Source organism: Onthophagus taurus, chromosome 1, assembly GCF_036711975.1.
Source record: "Onthophagus taurus isolate NC chromosome 1, IU_Otau_3.0, whole genome shotgun sequence".
In the NCBI taxonomy this organism is placed as follows: Eukaryota; Metazoa; Arthropoda; class Insecta; order Coleoptera; family Scarabaeidae; genus Onthophagus; species Onthophagus taurus.
The window spans coordinates 40,390,691-40,409,809 of NC_091966.1; the positions used below are offsets into that span (position 1 = coordinate 40,390,691).

The following is a 19,119-nucleotide window of genomic DNA, read 5'->3' on the forward strand; positions in this document are numbered from 1 at the left end:
TAGAAAAATCTTATAAACATTTTTTTCACTCGATGACTTATCATTTTTGACATTTTTGTCATTTCGAATGAAAATTTCGTTTTTTGAGTTCGCCGTGAAGTTTGCTTTTATATGACGGTGTAAATTGGATTAATTTGTGTTAAAAACTTTTTTGTTAACCCGTAAGTAAATTAGACTAATCTAAACGTTAAAACTGGTTAAATGTATTTTAACGAATTAATTTTAATCGAATTAACTCTTAAAAAATTATTTGTTTATTAATAGTCGAGAAGTTGCAGACGTAAGAGGAGCGAAATAAAAACCCGGTCAACTTTGATAAATGACGTTTTTAAATTAAAAAAACTCAAAATTGACTTTGTCAAAATGAATCACCCATAAAAAAACGAATTAAAAATGTTAATACAAAAGATCAAAAAAAATAAGTTAGTGACATCGCTTTAGGTTGGTAACGGGGTGACGCGACGAACGCGCGTTGTTCATTGCGGTCGTACCGGGCCTTTGTTCGTTCTTCTTATGCCGGCGACATTCGATCGGAAGGGGTTAGTTTTTGCGAGAAATTCGTACGGGAAAGACAAACTAACACTGTGTCTTTGTGTGTCCGATGTCTAGTGCTGAATTTGTGGACAGCTCCGTCGACCCGCCGAAAAAGAAACGGAAGCTCTCTGTTACCGCTACTACAGACATGGCGAATAACGAAGCTGCAAGTGCTTCATGTCCTCCATGTCATGCAACTGGCAGTGAGGATATCGACGAAAGCCTCTATTCCAGACAATTGTACGTATTGGGCCACGATGCTATGCGCCGAATGGCCACCAGCGACGTTTTAATATCGGGACTTGGTGGGCTTGGCGTCGAAGTCGCTAAAAACGTTATTCTTGGTGGTGTTAAATCGGTTACATTACACGATGAAACTGAATGCACCCGTCAAGATCTTTCCTCGCAATTTTATCTCTCCGAAGATGATATTGGTAAAAACCGCGCTGAGGCGTGCGTTAAGCAACTCGCCGAATTAAACACTTACGTCCCAACTAAAACATACACGGGCCCACTCACCGAAGAATGGATAAAAAAATTCCGCGTTGTCGTCCTAACAAATAGTTCAATCTCCGAACAACTTAAAATCGGCGAAATGACTCATTCTCTTGGCATCGCTTTGGTTATCGCTAGTACAAGGGGATTATTCGCTCAAGTATTTTGCGATTTTGGCCCTTCTTTCACCGTATTAGACGTAAACGGTGAATCACCTGTTTCTGCAATGATCGCTGACGTTTCGAGAGATAAAGAAAGCGTCGTTACTTGTATTGATGATACTAGACATGGAATGGAAGATGGAGATTATGTTACATTCTCTGAAGTCATTGGGATGACTGAATTGAATAATTGCGAACCAATTAAAATCAAAGTACTTGGCCCCTACACTTTCAGCATTGGAGATACCTCCTCGTACACGAAATATGAACGTGGTGGAATTGCAACTCAAGTTAAAATGCCTAAAAAAGTCCAATTTAAACCACTTTCTGAATCAATTAAAAGCCCTGACTTTGTAGTTACTGATTTTGCAAAGTTTGATCACCCCCAACAATTACATTTAGCCTTCAGCACTTTGCATAAATTCACTGAGAAGAATGGTAGATTACCTAAGCCGTGGTCGTTTGAAGATGCATCAGAATTTTTAACCTTGGCGAAATCTGTTTCTGTTGATGGAGGTAACGATACTGAGATTAATAATGAATTGTTGGAGACGTTCTCAAATATTTGCGCTGGGGATTTAAATCCGATGAATGCGACGATCGGTGGTATTGTGGCCCAAGAAGTTATGAAAGCGTGTTCGGGAAAATTCCACCCCATTTATCAATGGTTGTATTTTGACGCAATCGAATGTTTACCAAGGAATGGAAATCCCATTAACGAAACTTTAGCTGCCGCTACAGGATCAAGATATGATGCACAAATCGCCGTTTTTGGAAGCGAATTTCAAAAAAAATTAGGTAAAAAAAACTTAAAAAATATATGTAATTTTATAATGTTGGGTTATTTTAAGTACTTGAATCACCACTATTAATAAGTTTCTTTGGTAATCCATGTTGCAAGTCGTAAAATTAAATAAAATTTAGGTATTTAAATAAAATAACTTCTTTCTCACTATAAAATTAATATAATTAGTACTGGTTTCGGCTAAAATGCCATCATCAGCTGAAACTACAATAATAAATGATAATATAACTTACTGCCAAAGATAAAACAAGAACTTAAACATAAGTTACAAGACTTAATGTAAAACTAAAATGAAAATCTTTAAATATAAATGTAAAATATACAACATTTTTGGACTTAAATAAACTACACTACAAAGACGAATGAAATGACAGTCAAAAAATTAATTTATGTAACAATTTATGTCTCTCATAAAAGAGATGGAGCGAAATTAACGAAGAAAGGTGAAAAGCGGTTTGCATTGGAGTTCAATCTGATCATTTATAATATTTATTTTTGGGTTTTTATTGTTTTTAAAAACTTCACTTCATTGCATTGATTTAAAAGTTTAAAGCCGGGTTTATACAGACGATTTAGCTGTAAATTTAAATTTAATAATTTAGTTGTAAGAATTAAATGTATTGATACCCCATGTATCGTTTATACAAAGCTGTAAACATAAAGTTGGTCAACTTTTCTAAATTTACAGCGTCACACATGCGCAAGACGACCTCAATCAGCTGTATCCAATGATCGGCTGGTGTAAATAGCGCGTTATAACCTAACCTCAACTGTTGTTTATTTCTGTGCCAACAAAATGAGTGAATTCGATGGAAAATTAATTAAAATTGTTGAGAGCTACCGATATATTTACGATAAAAAATGTTCTGAACATAAAGATAAGATATTGGTAAAAAATGACAACACAAAAACCAGTAATATTTTGTTTCTTGAGGTTGCGATTCTGTAAATTAAAATCCTTAAATCTAAATCTTTAAATTTAAATTTACAGCTAAATTCTGTATAAACCTGGCATAACTGCCTTAAAATTGATTTTATGACCGGTTTCAACTTGACGTATGACAGGGTGTCACTCAAAAAAACGCCCCAACCTATAACGCTGTTCCATCAAAAGAAATGGTTTTATAAATAGTATGATTCATGCTACAAATAAATTTTTTCCAACGCCATCTTCAATTTCAAGCGATTTTTAACTTTTGTTTTTCAAATTGATGCGTATATCTTTCTTCACGTCATTGGATAGACATTGTTTTTCTAAATACATTGATGTACAATACATCCATTTTGAATGTAATATTAACAGAGAAAATACACCTGTATACAGGTGTATCTGAATGACTGCACCAAACTTCAAGGAGTGATTCAGATACACCCTGTATACAGGTGTATTTTCTCTGTTAATATTACATTCAAATTGGATGTATTGTACATCAATGGATTCCGAAAAAGAATCTCTATCCAATGACGTGAAGAAAAATATATGGAGTAATTTGAAAAACAAAAGTTAATAATCGTTTAAAATTGAAGATAGCCTTGGAAAAAAAAAATTTGTAGCATGAATCATAGTATGCATCAAATCATTTCATTTGATACCTCGCTCATGAAAATCGGAATGTAAATGACAGAGTTACAGCTGGGGGCGTTTTTTGTGTGATACCCTGTATACAGGATGTATCTGAATGACGTGCCCAAACTTCAGGGGGTGATTCTTTAGGCAATTTTAAGGGTACTTTCTCATATAAACTATCAGCGATTTCGACTCCCCTGCGGAGCTACGCCCCTTCAAAAATGGCGAAAAATTTTCTGAACATAACAACAAAAAACAGTAATATTTTGTTTCTTGAGGTTGCGATTCTGTAAATCTTAAATCCTGTATAAATCATTTTTTTCTTAAAATTAAATAAAATCCTTAAATCTAAATATTTAAATTTACAGCTAAATTCTGTATAAACCTGGCATAACTGCCTTAAAATTGATTTTATGACCAGTTTCAACTTGACGTATGACAGGGTGTCACTCAAAAAACGCCCCAACCTACATATAACGCAGTTCCATCAAAAGAAATGGTTTTATAAATAGTATGATTCATGCTACAAATAAATTTTTTCCAACGCCATCTTCAATTTCAAGCGATTTTTAACTTTTGTTTTTCAAATTGCGGCGTATATCTTTCTTCACGTCATTGGATAGACATTGTTTTTCTAAATACATTGATGTACAATACATCCATTTTAAATGTAATTTTAGCAGAAAAAAGACACTCTGTATATACAGGTTGTCACACAAGAATGCCGCAAGCTGTAACTGTGTCATTTACATTCCAATTTTCATGAAGTATTGTACATCATTGGGTTCAGAAAAAAGTCTCTATCCAATAACGTGAAGAAAAACATACCGAGCAATATGAAAATCGCTTGATAATCGCTTGAAATTGAAGATGGCGTTGGAAAAAGTTTATTTGTAGCATGAATCATAGCATTCATCAAACTATTTCATTTGATACCTCGTTCATAAAAATCGGAAGGTAAATGACAGAGTTACAGCTTGCGGCGTTCTTGTGCGATAACCTGTATACCGGGTGTCCAATTAGTGCGATATCGGATGATATCTCCTTACAGGGTGTCGCTAGAAGAAAATGTTTATATATAAAGTTGTTTGGTACTCGAAGGTGCATAACCTAAAAATATTTTTGTTTATACAGGGTGTTGCAAAAACAAAGTACAAGGTACAACTTCGTAAATTTCAATGGACCATCCCATATTTTATTACATTTTTGAATTACCCTTAAAATTCGACATACTTTTTGTTAAGCATTACCTATACCAAAATTTTACCGTTTTTGAAATATTCAACATTTTGTGAAAAAATCTCCGTCTGCACGTGTCTATAAAAGAAAGCATACCCAATTTATTTAAGACCCCACAAAGCAAATCTTTTGTAGAATATTAATGCATAGTTACAGTAACTTCATGCCCTTATAAAAATCTGGTAACCTTCTACAGGGTGTTCGGAATATTGTACTCAATACCAGAAACTTGAAATAGCTATATCACATTTTTTTTAAATGGAATGTCTCATATTTTTTTATCTTAAATTATTCGCCAAGTAATAAGATTTCTTTTTTATAAAGCATGTCCTATACCTATTGTCCTATAAATAACTTGATAACTATTGCAAATAGGTATAGGTAATATAGATAACAAAAAGTATGTCGAATTTTAAGGGTAATTCAAAAATGTAATAAAATATGTGTGTTTTAAAATATAAGGTGCATAAACAAAAATATTTTTAGGTTATGCACCTTCGAGCACCAACTTTATATATAAACATTTTCTTCTAGCAACACCCTGTAAGGAGATATCGTCCGATATCGCACTAATTGGACATCCTGTATAGGGTGTATCTGAATGACTGCAACAAACTTCAAGGGATGATTCTTTAGTGAATTTTAAGGGTACTTTGATATATAAACCATGGGCGACTTCGGCTCCCCTAAGGAGCTACACCCCTCCAAAACTGGCGGAAAATTTTGGTTTAATTTTTTTTTCTCAAAAACCATAAACGCTAGGAAAATGAAATTCGGGGAATATGTTTAACTTATAATAGGGTACGTTTTGACCCTATTTGTACTTTCAACCTACCCTTCTAAACTACTAAACGTAACCACCCCCTTTACATTTTTGCTAACATTTTTTTTATGCGGATGATAAATACATTAGAAAAATTTTACATAGGTAGATGAAAGTATCCTAAAACTTTTTTGTCTCTCTAAAATTTTTCCAAAAACGACTAATTTTTGAGAAAAAAATAATAAAGCAAACAACGGGGTCGTCGATCAAAAGTTGGAATGATTTTTTAATGAAAAAATTTTAGTAGGCTTTGCAATCTTTGTCAGAAATATTTTTGACGTTTAAATGTCAGTGTTTTTCTTACTATTATTATTGTTTTTCAAATTAATTTTTAAATAAAGTTCTATCGCATTGACGCTCGATCACTCGACGTTTCAAAATTTTAAATAAAACAATAATAAAGTAAGAAAACCACTGACATTTAAACGTCAAAAATATTTATGACAAAGATTGCAGAGCCTACTAAGATTTTTTTATTAAAAATTCATTCCAACTTTCGATTAACAACCCTACAGCTTAACAGTTAGTGTTTGCTTAATTAATTTTTTTCTCAGAAATTATTAATTTTTGGAAGAACATCAGAGAGACAAAAAAGTTTTAGAATAGTTTTATCTATCTAACTGAATTTTTTCCAATGTATTTATCATCTTCATAAAAAAAATCTAGGCATAAATTGAACGGGGGTGGTTACGTTTACTAGTTTAGAAGGGTAGGTTGAAAGTACAAATAGGGTCAAAACGTGCCCTATTGTGAGTTGAACATATTCGCCAAATTTAAAATTTAAAAAAAATTAAATCAAAATTTTCCGCCATTTTTGGAGGGGTGTAGCTCAGGGAGCCGAAGTCGCCCGTGATATCTCAAAGTACCCTTAAAATTCCCCAAAGAATCACTCCTTGAAGTTTGTTGCTGTCATTCAGATACACCCAGTATACAGGTGTATTTTCTCTGTTAATATTACATTCAAAATGGATGTATTGTACATCAATGGATTCCAAAAAATAATCTCTATCCAATGACGTGAAGAAAAATATATGGAGCAATTTGAAAAACAAAAGTTAATAATCGTTTAAAATTGAAGATAACCTTGGAAAAAAAAATTTGTAGCATGAATCATAGTATGCATCGAACCATTTCATTTGATACCTCGCTCATGAAAATCGGAATTTAAATGACGGAGTTACAGCTTGGGGCGTTTATTGTGTGACACCCTGTATATAGAATTAGGTTTTTATTGGTGTTCCCTAAGTCGTAGTTTTCGACCAGTCTGTACTATATACTTCCCATTATAATTAAAACAATTAACAGAATATACACCACTTTGATTTAAAAGTTCAATCTTAGGATTGTGATTGGATAGGATATCAAGGGAAGGGTGATAGAGACTGGATATGAACCGGTTTGTATTTGTAGTTTGGACATACAAGTAATATGACCTTTGTGAATTTTGTATTATTTTAGATATTAATTTTATAGGAAACCCATTATTATGTGCCAGATCATGAATATATTTTAGTTCTAAGTTATAACTAGATTGTTTAAGAGGGTAATTATGAATTCTCTTGACTAAAAATATAAAAATTGGCCATTTTATGAGTTAGAGGGTGATATGTGTAAGATGAATCAAATGGTGTAGTGACGTATATGCTGTAACCGGTACTGATTATATTAATTTTATGCGAGAAAGAAGTTATTTTATTTAAATACCTAAATTTTATTTACTATTAATAAGATTTGGAAAAATTTAAGAATCATTATGTGGCTTAAAAATCGACGATTTTTTTTTTATTGATGTGACATGACCCAAAAAGCACGTTAAAAATAAAAAGAAAGTGCGAAAAAGTGTAGAACATATCGAAAAATCATATTAAAGTTTCGATGTGACGTCACAAGCAATATTAACCATGCATTTTCTGATAAACTTAAAAGTAAAGTTATTTTCATTAAACTAGGTGTAGATTACAACGAATATTTTCGGATGAAACACCCTTGTTTTTCTTAGGATTTCGATGCATAATGATTGACTATCTGTCATTAGACAGACTGTATATCAATAGACTGTTTGTCAATAGATTCTGTGTTAATTACTAGAACTAATGCTAGACTGAAAACTAGAAACTTTCGGATTTAGCCGCACGTCTCTCAAGACGGGTAAACCCGAATGATTCTAGTTCTAGATGTTGTGTTAGTTCTAGTTTTTAGTGTAATAAAAATATGCAACATAGTGATATTTTATGCTAACTAGCGCTACCTACCACTGTCACTAGAGCTAACATTAGATCTAGAACTCGAAACATTCAGGTTTACCCGTTTTAAGAGACGCACGGTTAAACCCAAATGTTTCTGGTTCTAGGTCTAGTGTTAGTTCTACTAATCATGCAATAAAAATATACTAGAAATAACACTAGACTTAGAACTAGAAAGTATCGGGTTTAACCGTGTGTCTTCAGATATGATTATTCCGATTTTAGGGAATATTTAGTTTATAGATGGCAAACAACGACATTTTAGTCTTTATGCGTCTAAAACCTAAGAAACAACCGTATTTCACGCGAAAATATGAGTCTATCTAAATATGACGGTCGATGACGTCACAAAAAGTGACGTCACGTCGAAACTTTAAAGTGATTTTTCGGAAAGTTTTATACTTTTCCGCGCTTTTTTATTTGTAACGACTTACTTAAGTGATTTCCCGTCGATTAGAAGAAAATGTCGATTTTTAAGCGATATGATCATCCTTGAATTATACCTAACATTTTGGTATGAAAATAACGCAACTACTTTAAAAGGTATTATTCATGTGGTAATTTCTTTTTTAGGTGCTTTAAAATATTTCGTTGTCGGTGCCGGAGCTATCGGCTGTGAGTTATTAAAAAATTTTGCTATGATGGGTGTTGGATCTGATGGAGGAAAAATAACAGTAACCGATATGGATCTGATCGAAAAATCCAATTTGAATCGACAATTTTTATTTAGACCTCATGATGTTCAACGAGCTAAATCAGCAACAGCTGCTAAAGTAAATATTAACATATGAATATTTTTTTAATAGCTTATTTTTAACAGATATACTTCGAAAATTTATTGAATCAAATTTATATTATTCTTCTAAAAATAACCCAATTGCTAATGATGTAGGTTCTATTAATCTTACGTGGGTTTCCAATGTCTTGAAGGTCTTCTCAATGCAATACGATTTTTGGTATTTAGGTTTATCGAGACTATGAGTTTGAGAAAAATCTATCATCAAGTTGTATTCATCAGTATCAATTCACCACTTCTTGTAATAAAATTATAATCTATAAAAGTATTTCAATTTCAAGGTCGATACTAGAGATGTGACGTCATTTTACTACTAACATTTCCAGATTAGTTTTTCCAGTACTTTGGCTATGATTCATTGAGGGAATTCTGTATGGCTTGATTGATGAATTTTGAACTTAACAATTTCATTCTCCGTATTCATCATTAACTAAGCCCATGTTTTCTAGAAAAAAATTAAATGAATGTGTAAAAATTGACGAAACCGTTTTTCACGGCAATTATGATAAACTTTTTAATTTTAATACTTTACGATGGCGAAGCTTGGTGGCAACTATTCACCATACGAAAGGACTGCCTCTTCTCATAGTAATAGGAAGTTGATGAATCCCGCGTGGTTGAGTGAGTTTATGCGCTACTTGTGTGAGTGTGTAATGTTCCCATAACGAAAATTGTGTGAAATGTGTTTGTGTTTATTATATTAGTTGAACATCAAACCATAGCTTTGTTCGTTGAGACTGCACTACTCTGCACGACATGACGCTAGTATGACGTCATAGTGGAATTAAGTGTAAGTAAGTGCAATGTCTTGTCAACTGAGTGCAGATCAGAAAAGTGTGTAAACTGTGGTCGCAACGAACAGATTTTTATCAAAAAAAGTGCATAATATTTGAAATGGACGAACAGGAAATAGTCAGCGAAATAGACGTGGAAAATGAAATCATCGCAGAATGTTTTTTTAGTAGCGTTTTGTTAGTAATCATCAATTATTATTATGATTGTTTTTTGTTTCAATTATTAGCGAAATATATTTTCTACACCAAACTACTAATCCTTATAAGTTCTTTCAAAAGTACTACTTAACGTATAAAGAAATCACATGCTAAAGTGCACCAAAATCGATAAGCAGTACTTGCAAAAAAAAAAAGAATTGGGGTGGTGAGGGTAGTTAACCCCAGCCTTAATCGAAAGCAGGTACAACAAAATCTGCACTAACTTGCACCGGCTGCACGAAATTGCGCTGCGCATGGCCCAACGAACAGTATGAGTGCAACTGCACTAAACTACACTATCCCCAACGAACACACAACATCTGCACTAAACTGCTTAGTGAAAGTAGTGCAGTCCCAAGGAACAAAGCTCATTATGGATATGCCTCAAATGTCATATCGACAACACATACAGTATAACGATCTTATATAAGACTGTATTTATAAACAAATGTTGCATACAATGCAAGAGGTTGTAAAGGAAGAATATAAATTGGCTTTAAAATTACGTGATGTAGACTCTGATAGAAATGCTGTTATTAGCGTGATTTTTGATGGTGCCTGGTCTAAAAGATCGTATTATTCTTTTACACCTCAAATCCCACCTTATCTCAGATAGTGGTTTAAAAAAGTTTTAAGCTGAGCATCCAATTTTTTAATACTTTTACGGCTGCATAATTGGAACAAGAACAGACAAGATTTTATTCATTGCTTGCAGAAATAAATATTGTCCCATATGTGTAAGGTGTTCTAATAAAGGTCAAACTCCAAGAGATCACCAGTGTGCTAAAAATTGGACAGGAACATCCACTGCAATGGAGTCCGACATCGTATTGGAAGGATTTAAAATACACAAACTAAAATATATAACCATAATCGGCGATGGAGATTTATAACTGCAAAGCTTACGATGCGAATGTGGTTATAAAAAAATGTTGAATGCACTAACTATTTGCTATAAAAGAAGAGCATCCAAAAACAAGGTTAGCCTAGACATAGGCGACATATTTAAAAAAAAAATATTGAAAGACTCGGAGTAGGTATTAAATCAGCGATAAATGATCATAGAAAACAAGATCTCTCCCTACAAGATCAGATAATAGATCTGCTGCAGTAGATTGGTGCAAATTATTACAAAATAATAATAGTAGAGGACAACACACTACTAAATGTTTTGAACGAATGCGCAAAAGAAAATTGATGGGAGCTACAAAACATTATCAGTATCCCATAATAAAAAAGCAGAGAAAAATGTTAACCGCCAATAAAGATTATGATTTTACTGAAGATGAAGAAGAACTGATAGAGTGCAATGAATAAGAAAAGACAAAATTTTTACAGTCACTTATTATTACAACAGCAGAAATAATAAATTTTAAATTCAAATTCGAAAGAAGTTATTAACTGCTTCTAATTTTGGACGTGTTTGTAAAATGCGTAAATCAACAAATCCCAACAAATTTATAAATAACCGATTTTATCCACAATTTACAAATTCCAAAATGACCAACTGGTGTAAAGACCACGAAGTAATTGCCATACGAGAGTTTGAGCAATAATTCAATAAAAAAATAGGAAGCTGCGGTATTTTTATTTGCCAGGATCATCCGTATTTAGGTACCTCACCAGGTGGCATAACAAATAGTACAGAAATAATTGAGGTAACATGTCCTTACATAGCAAGCAAATTGACACCACAAACTGCAGTATAACAGAACAAAAGTAAATATTTGAAATATGTCGGAGGTAACATACATTTGAGTAGAAATCATAATTATTACTTCCACGTTCAAGGTCAAGTTGCCATAACGAGAATAAGGGCAAAATTATGTCATTTTATTGTGTGGACACCATGTGGTCTATTTGTGGAAGAAATAGAATTTGAAGAAAAATTTTGGGGTATTGCTATTGCCAAATTAATTATAAAGTCAATTTTATGATAAATACGTATTTCTAATACTTTTTCATTAGTCTATTCTTGGTTTAATTTAATTATGTTGTTTGTAGTATGATCATAAAACATAATTTAATAACTTTTTGATTTTCTTTCGATTTCGTTCCTTAATTGTTTATGTTGATAACATTGTGTATCTATTGATATTACTATTATTATATTTTTTACTGTTTTAAATAATTACCCACTGTTATTTCGCGGAATTCGTTAAAATCGAACCTTGCCGGTAATATAAATCTTCTTTTTGATAAGTTTGAATTTATATCAATGGTCCCGATGAACTGAGTGACATTTTTTGGCGTTTGATAAAACTACATGCTTTGTTTGGGTTTTCTTTATTATGTGGTTGTGATCTCTTAAATTTCCACTATTTGGCCATGGAAGTTGATAGTCTAGTGCCTTGCAGAACCAGATGAAATTTGTTTGATAAAGGTAAATCATCTATCCATCTGGCACCGCTGGTCCCAAAAATAACCACTGAGGATTTCGAAGGGTTAACTGTTAACAGAGCTGAGAAGCATATACTGCTAAATTGTCCAAGTTAGTATTATCCTATCCACTGCGATATTCACTTCATCAGATTTAAAGCTATAATATATTAGAGTATCGTCAGCGTACATGTGATAATCACAATATTTTAAGCAGGAGCAATGTTGAAACATATAAATCAAGTATAATAAGTGACATCCAGAAGTGCAGTAGTGCAACTGAAACCAGGGCGGAACCCCGACAGTTTAGGTGCGAGGATTTTATTTTCGGTAACAAAAGCTCTTAACCTCTCGGCAGTAAGCTTTTCTAAGATTTTTGATGGAATGGGTAAGATACTGATGGGTCTGATATCTTACAGACCAGTATCAAAGCAATCTTTCATTGGTCAGGAAACAAAAAAATCATGATGTTAATGAAAATTATTAACTAAGCAATTTTCTCTTCTGATGTCAAGGTAAAATTTAGAGGTGTAGTGACAGACAACATTCGATGATTGTTATAGAAATCTTGCAAATCACCCAAGGAATTAACTTGTGTCGATTGAAAATAACAATTCATTTGATTAGGTGTACCCAAAGTGTCCGAAATGTTTTGACGTCGGATAGGAGTAACACCCAGGGATTTAATAGAATTCAAAGTTCTTGTAATCCCAATGTGTAATCACTCTGGATTGTGTAGCTTAAGTAGTAAAATCAAGAATAAGGTATATTACACAGCGATCAGAAATGTCATGTATGGTAACCACATCTGAGTCAATCACCAATATAATCGATTAGCGTAGCTGAAGTTGCCGTAATTCGTATAGAAGTTGCTGCTGTAATTTTATGCTATATTCGCTATTTGTTATAACTAGCTTTTTTGTTGTCGGGATTGGAGTCTGGAATTGAGAGTAAAAATAATGAGGTATACTATGTGCTACTATTGGTACTGTTCTATGGGGTGAAAGCGTGGACACTTAAGGCGATTGACGTGTTAAAGATTTCATGTTAATGTTTGATTAAAAGCCGCTACAATCTGTCAATAACGACCATCCCATATTGGAAATCACTTTAGAACAGAAAGAAACATTGTAAAAGTGAACATTCGTCACAAATAATTACGTCGTTGCAAAAGATTTCTTAATTTACTTTTATTTATAAGATAACTTCTAGATGTTCATTGACACGCAGCTTTATTCGAAAGCAAAAAAGTTTTTTGCTAATAAAATAATTCTGCACTTTTCAAGAAAGAGATTTTATGGCTTATATGGAGTTTATTTTATGGATTATGTGGTTCTATGCCTTCGATTTTATTCGTCACGTTATTATATCTTATTTATTTTTTAAATACCTGTCAATGTCAAATTTTTAGGTTATCTGTTGGTATTATCTAGGGTCCCTATAATATTTGTCGTTTCTCGATTTCTAGTTACATTTTCGAAAACTAAATAATTGAGGTTAGGAAACGAATACATAAATTTTTAATTATAATAATTATCTTTGTCCACGACTACCTTATGATATATATAGCTTATGAATGAGTTTTCTAAAACGAAATGGAAGTCATTTTTCACGGAGTGAATAATAGCGGTGAATAATAATTATTCACGGGTAGCCATCTTGACCAGACTAATAATAATTATTTGAAACATTAAAAGTTCAAAAAACGTCAATTTAATTCAATTTTTTAGGAGTTTCTAAATGTTTGACATTAAAAAAACCTAAACAAATTCCTTTTTTCGTATGATTTAAGCATAAATTAATTAATTTTCGTAAAGAAAACGACGTTTTATAAAACTGACATTTAATTTTGACACATTGTTGTGAAGTTGGTTACAGTTAGTAACATTGAATTTGTGTCACATTGACGTTTAACCTTTATTCAAAAATTTATTTAAAAAATAAATTTATGGAATCAATTTCAATAGTCATGGACAAAGTATAGTATTCTACTCGCATATAATGAGCTATTATTCACTCAGGTTAATTATGCCACTCGCTACGCTCGTGACATAAACTTAACCTTCGTGAATAATAGCCCTCATTATATGCTCATATAATAATATACTATTAAATCTTTAGTGTACATTTCCTTTTTTTTTCATTCTACTTCTGAAAATTGACACTGTAAGTGAAGCATATAAAAGGTCAAACTATTGAAAGAGTAAGAGAATTCAAATATCTAATAATAACAACAAGGATAGCTCCCAAGAGGTGTGCATTACGATTGAACAGGTTAGAAGCACGTTTTATGGAATGAAGAGGCTTTTTTGTTGTCGGGATCTGAATCTGGAGTTGAGACTGAGAATGATGAGGTGCTATGTGCTATCGGTACTGTTCTATTGGGTGGAAGCGTGGACACTTAAGGCAATTGATGTGAGAAGACTGGAGATATTTGAGACATGAATATACCGACGAATGTTAAAGATTTCATGGGTAGAGAAAGTGACCAACATAAAGGTGATTTGACACATGCAGAAGGATAGAGAGATAGTATTGACGACCAAACGAAGGAAGTTATTTATATAGGCAATGTCATGCGAGGGGAAAACTACCATCTTTTGCAAATCCTTATGCAGAGAAAGCTTCTAAGAAAGTGGTCCATAGTAATAATTATGATATTTATTTGTGCATCCAAAATATACATTTTTTACACTCGTCATATAGAAAAAACTTACAGAAAGAAAAAAGAACAAAGCACATAATACATAGTAAAATCACATGTAGATCGTCATTCTATAATTTGATGTTGTCACGACCCAATGCCACAAAATTCCTTTCAAAAAATTCATATTCAAGGAACTCTGAATAAGAATAAAAACCTCTCAACAGCAGAAATTGTTTTATCATTGTTGCAAACTTGCTCACAGATAAAAGTATAGCCGTTAAAGGTAATTTATTGTAAAACTTGAGTACAGTAAAATCTACACCAGGTTCTGTAGCTGTGTATATGTGTACTCTGTGGGCAGTATATTTATCTACATTGTTGTACAGGTACAAAAGACACTCTAATATAAATAGCGAGGGAAATCTTAGTATTTTCTGATCTATAAAATATAAAGGAATAGGAAGAATCCATAAGAAGAAGACTCCTGGTTTGGGAATCTTCGGGAGTAGTTGGCTGCACCAGCAACGAAGTATTTAGATTCGTGGTTTCACAAGTTAAAAATGCCCTGATGATTGCGAACCCCCTAAAGAAGAGGAAGATGATCCGCTACAATCTGTCAACATCGACTAACCCCTGTAGAACAGAACATTGTAAAAGACATTCGTCACAAGTTATTACGTCGTTACAAAAAAAATTTCAATTCACTTTTATTTATTTTATAAGACAACTTCTAGATGTTCTTTGAAACGCTGCTTTGTCCGAAAACTACGCAAATTCTTCTATCAAAAAAGTTTTCTGATTCCACATATTATTTTTCGATTTTCAAACGATAGAAAGCGGTTTTATGGAGTTTATTTTATGGATTATGTGGTTCTATAAGTGTGATTTTATTCGTCACGTTGTTGTATCCTATATAATTTTTTTTAATACCTGTCAATGTCAAATTTTTAGAATTATCTGTTGGTATTATCTAGGGTCCCTATAATATTAGTCGTTTCTTGATTTCTAGTTACATTTTCGAAAACTAAATAATTGAGGTTAGGAAACGAATACATAAATTTTTACTTATAATAATTATCTTTGTCCACGACTACCTTATAATATATACCTTATGAATGAGTTTTCTAAAACGAAATGGTAGTCATTTTTCACGGAGTGAATAATAATTATTCACGGGTAGCAGCCATCTTGACCAGACTAATAATAATTATTTGAAACGTTAAAAGTTCAAAAAACGTCAATTTAATTCAATTTTTTAGGAGTTTCTAAATGTTTGACATTAAAAAAACCTAAACAAATTCCGTTTTTTCGTACGATTTAAGCATAAATTGATTAATTTTCGTTTTATAAAACTGACATTTAATTTTGACAAATTGCTGTGAAGTTGGTTACAGTTAGTAACATTGAATTTGTGTCACATTGACGTTTAAACTTTATTCAAAAATGTATTTAATAAAAATAAATTTATGGAATCAATTTCAATAGTCGTGGACAAAGTATAGTATTCTACTCGCATATAATAATACTATTGTGATATTTAGTAAATTAATAACATTCTTATTAATCCAACAATAACAAATTTTTTTTAGGTAATCAAAAAAATGAATCCACTCATTAACATTGTGGCGCATGAAAATCGTGTTGGTCCCGAAACCGAAAGCATATACGATGATACATTCTTCGAGGATTTAGATGGAGTCGCAAACGCTTTGGATAACGTCGATGCCAGGATTTACATGGACCGTAGATGCGTTTATTACCGTAAACCGCTCTTAGAATCGGGTACTTTAGGTACTAAAGGAAATACTCAAGTGGTCGTACCATTTTTAACCGAATCGTACAGTTCGTCTCAGGATCCACCAGAAAAAAGCATCCCGATTTGTACGTTAAAAAATTTCCCAAACGCCATCGAACACACTTTACAATGGGCTCGCGATAATTTCGAGGGCCTTTTCAAACAAAACGCAGAGAACGCTTCGCAATATTTGAAAGATCGCGAATTCGTCGAGCGCACTTTGAAGTTGCCCGGTGTTCAACCAATTGAAGTTTTAGAGTCGGTTAAAACTGCTTTGGTGGATGAGAGGCCGTTGAGTTTCCAGGATTGCGTGGAGTGGGCTCGAAATCATTGGCAGGAACAGTATTCGAATCAAATTAAGCAGTTGTTGTTTAATTTCCCACCAGATCAATTAACAAGTACTGGACAGTTGTTTTGGTCAGGACCTAAACGTTGCCCGGAAGCGTTAACTTTCGACATTGATAATTCGTTGCATATGGATTATATTTACACCGCTGCTAATCTTAAAGCCGAAGTTTATGGAATCCCCCAAGTTAGAGATTATAAAGTTGTCAAAGAGATGGTATCGAAAATTCAAGTAAGTGAAGTTAATAATAAAAATTAACTTATTTAGTTTATTTTGATGTTTAAGGTACCAGAATTTATTCCTAAATCAGGGGTAAAAATAGCAGTGACAGATTCTCAAATGGCGGTGAGTAACGGGAGTAACGTCGATATGGATCGAGTGGCCCAATTACAATTGGAACTTCCCACTGTTAACGAATTAGGAAGTTTGATGTTAACGCCGTTAGAATTCGAAAAAGACGACGATAAAAATCTTCACATCGATTTTATCGTAGCAGCTTCGAATTTACGCGCAGCAAATTACAAAATACCCTCAGCTGATAGACACAAATCGAAATTAATCGCCGGAAAAATTATCCCAGCAATCGCAACAACAACTTCCGTCGTAGGCGGATTAGTTTGTCTCGAACTTTATAAACTGGTGAATAATATGAAATCGATAACTCCGTTTAAAAACGGTTTCGTTAATTTGGCTTTGCCATTTTTCGGGTTTTCCGAACCGATCGAAGCTCCTAAAATGGAATATTGCGGGAAACCATGGACGCTTTGGGATCGTTTCGAGATCCAAGGCGAGATGACATTGAGCGAATTTTTGGATTATTTCAAAAACGAACACGGTTTGGAGATTACGATGTTATCCCAAGGAGTTTGTATGTTGTATTCGTTCTTTATGGCGAAAAATAAAGCGCAGGAACGTCTTGGTTTGCCAATGTCTGAGGTGGTTAAACGCGTCTCAAAACGCCGAATGGAACCTCACGTTCGTGCTTTGGTCTTTGAATTATGCTGTAATGATGCGGATGGAAATGATGTTGAAGTACCATACGTTAAATACAACCTGCCGTAGATGAAAAATTAAAAATTAAAAAAAAAAAAAAAGAATGAAAAGAAGAGATTTTTTAGTTTCGTTTTTTTCTTTTCTTGTTTTTTTTTTTGTAAGTGCACCAGCTATGACATTGAAAATTTGAACTGAATTTGGGTGTTAATAAAATTGTGATCCGAATGTAAAAAGTTTTAATTTATGTCATCATCAGGAAAAAATTTTTAAATAATTATTATTGGGGCGAAATGCCTCAAAACGCTAAAATAAAAACGTTAGATGATCACACATTATATTTATACACTAAGAGAGCCAGTTTAAGGTTGTTAATTAATAAAAACGTATGGCATTTAGCATTTAATAATCAAGATTTTTTTTTTGTAGGAAATAATTTTCATTTTATTTCGTCAAAAATTTTTCGCGAATCACTTCTATTTAATGTGTACCGCTGAATTTATTTTTCTTTTTATTTTGGAAAGTCTTAAAAGTAGTAATTGCAGTTTGTTAATAGTGTTTATTTTCTTAACAAGTATATTTTGATGTGTGAGGAAAAATAATTCAAAATAAACAATTTTTTGAGCAATTCTTTTATTTACTTATTTAGTTAAAAAATATAATTAAATTAAGTAATAACAAAATCTCAATAATATAGCAATGATGATGCTAGATCAGAAAAGAACTTGATGGAGATGTTGTTTAGATTTGGTCAAACCCATAAAAAGTTTGGAACAATAAACCATTTTATAACGAGATGTAAATAATACAAGAGAAGAAGCACAAGCCAAAGCACCTACAAGAATTATTACACACATTAATGTGTTACAAAAGTGTCAAAATAAAGAACTACATAAAGTTATACATATAGATTAGATAATACAGTAAAAAATAAACTTAATTATGTTAGTTAAGCTTAGAATTTTATTATTTACTTAAAAAATTTGGGTTGTAATGTAAAAGTTAGGCAACTTAATACATAGACAATAAATTGAGGTTATGTTGTTTTTCAAATTTTCAAATCTGGGTAAAAGAAAGTGTAAAAAGAAGATAAATGTTGAAACAGGAGCTTAATAAGAAAGAAAATTCATGAAATTGAATCTCAAGGAAAATGAAGAACAGGGAAAAGATATTAACGACAAAGTTTATTCATTGATTCATCAATATCAAAAGAACCTATTATCCTTCTATTATATTGATGAATTCGGTTTAATAATCTTAGTTTGAAGATTTAGTTAAAAAATATAAATAAATTAAATAATAATAAC

At 32.5% G+C, this 19,119-nt stretch overlaps 1 protein-coding gene across 3 annotated transcripts; it reads left to right on the forward strand.

Moving 5' to 3' along the window:
- The first annotated feature begins 69 nt into the window (after positions 1–69).
- Positions 70–18,440, forward strand: LOC111428386 (ubiquitin-like activating enzyme 1). Of its 3 annotated transcripts, none has more exons than XM_023063893.2 (5): positions 70–161; positions 610–1,988; positions 8,441–8,640; positions 16,271–17,053; positions 17,108–18,440. In XM_023063893.2, exons 2-5 carry the CDS (start codon positions 683–685, stop codon positions 17,882–17,884), a joined length of 3,066 nt encoding a protein of 1,021 aa, XP_022919661.2. In that variant the 5' UTR covers positions 70–161; positions 610–682; the 3' UTR covers positions 17,885–18,440. The 3 variants fall into 3 exon arrangements, with proteins under 3 accessions (XP_022919661.2, XP_071057448.1, XP_022919652.2); XM_023063884.2 differs by lacking the exon at positions 70–161 and adding an exon at positions 499–539; XM_071201347.1 differs by lacking the exon at positions 70–161 and having other exon boundaries at positions 474–1,988.
- Positions 18,441–19,119: the final 679 nt, after the last annotated feature.

What these genes read in the sequence shown, in the direction of transcription:
- LOC111428386 (XM_023063884.2), top strand. Translation starts at nt 514, where the DNA reads ATGCCGGCGACATTCGATCGGAAGGG. An exon ending in GCGACATTCGATCGGAAGGG is followed by an intron (nt 540 to 609) that starts GTTAGTTTTTGC and finishes TCCGATGTCTAG; the next exon opens with TGCTGAATTTGTGGACAGCT. An exon ending in AATCAGCAACAGCTGCTAAA is followed by an intron (nt 8,641 to 16,270) that starts GTAAATATTAAC and finishes AATTTTTTTTAG; the next exon opens with GTAATCAAAAAAATGAATCC.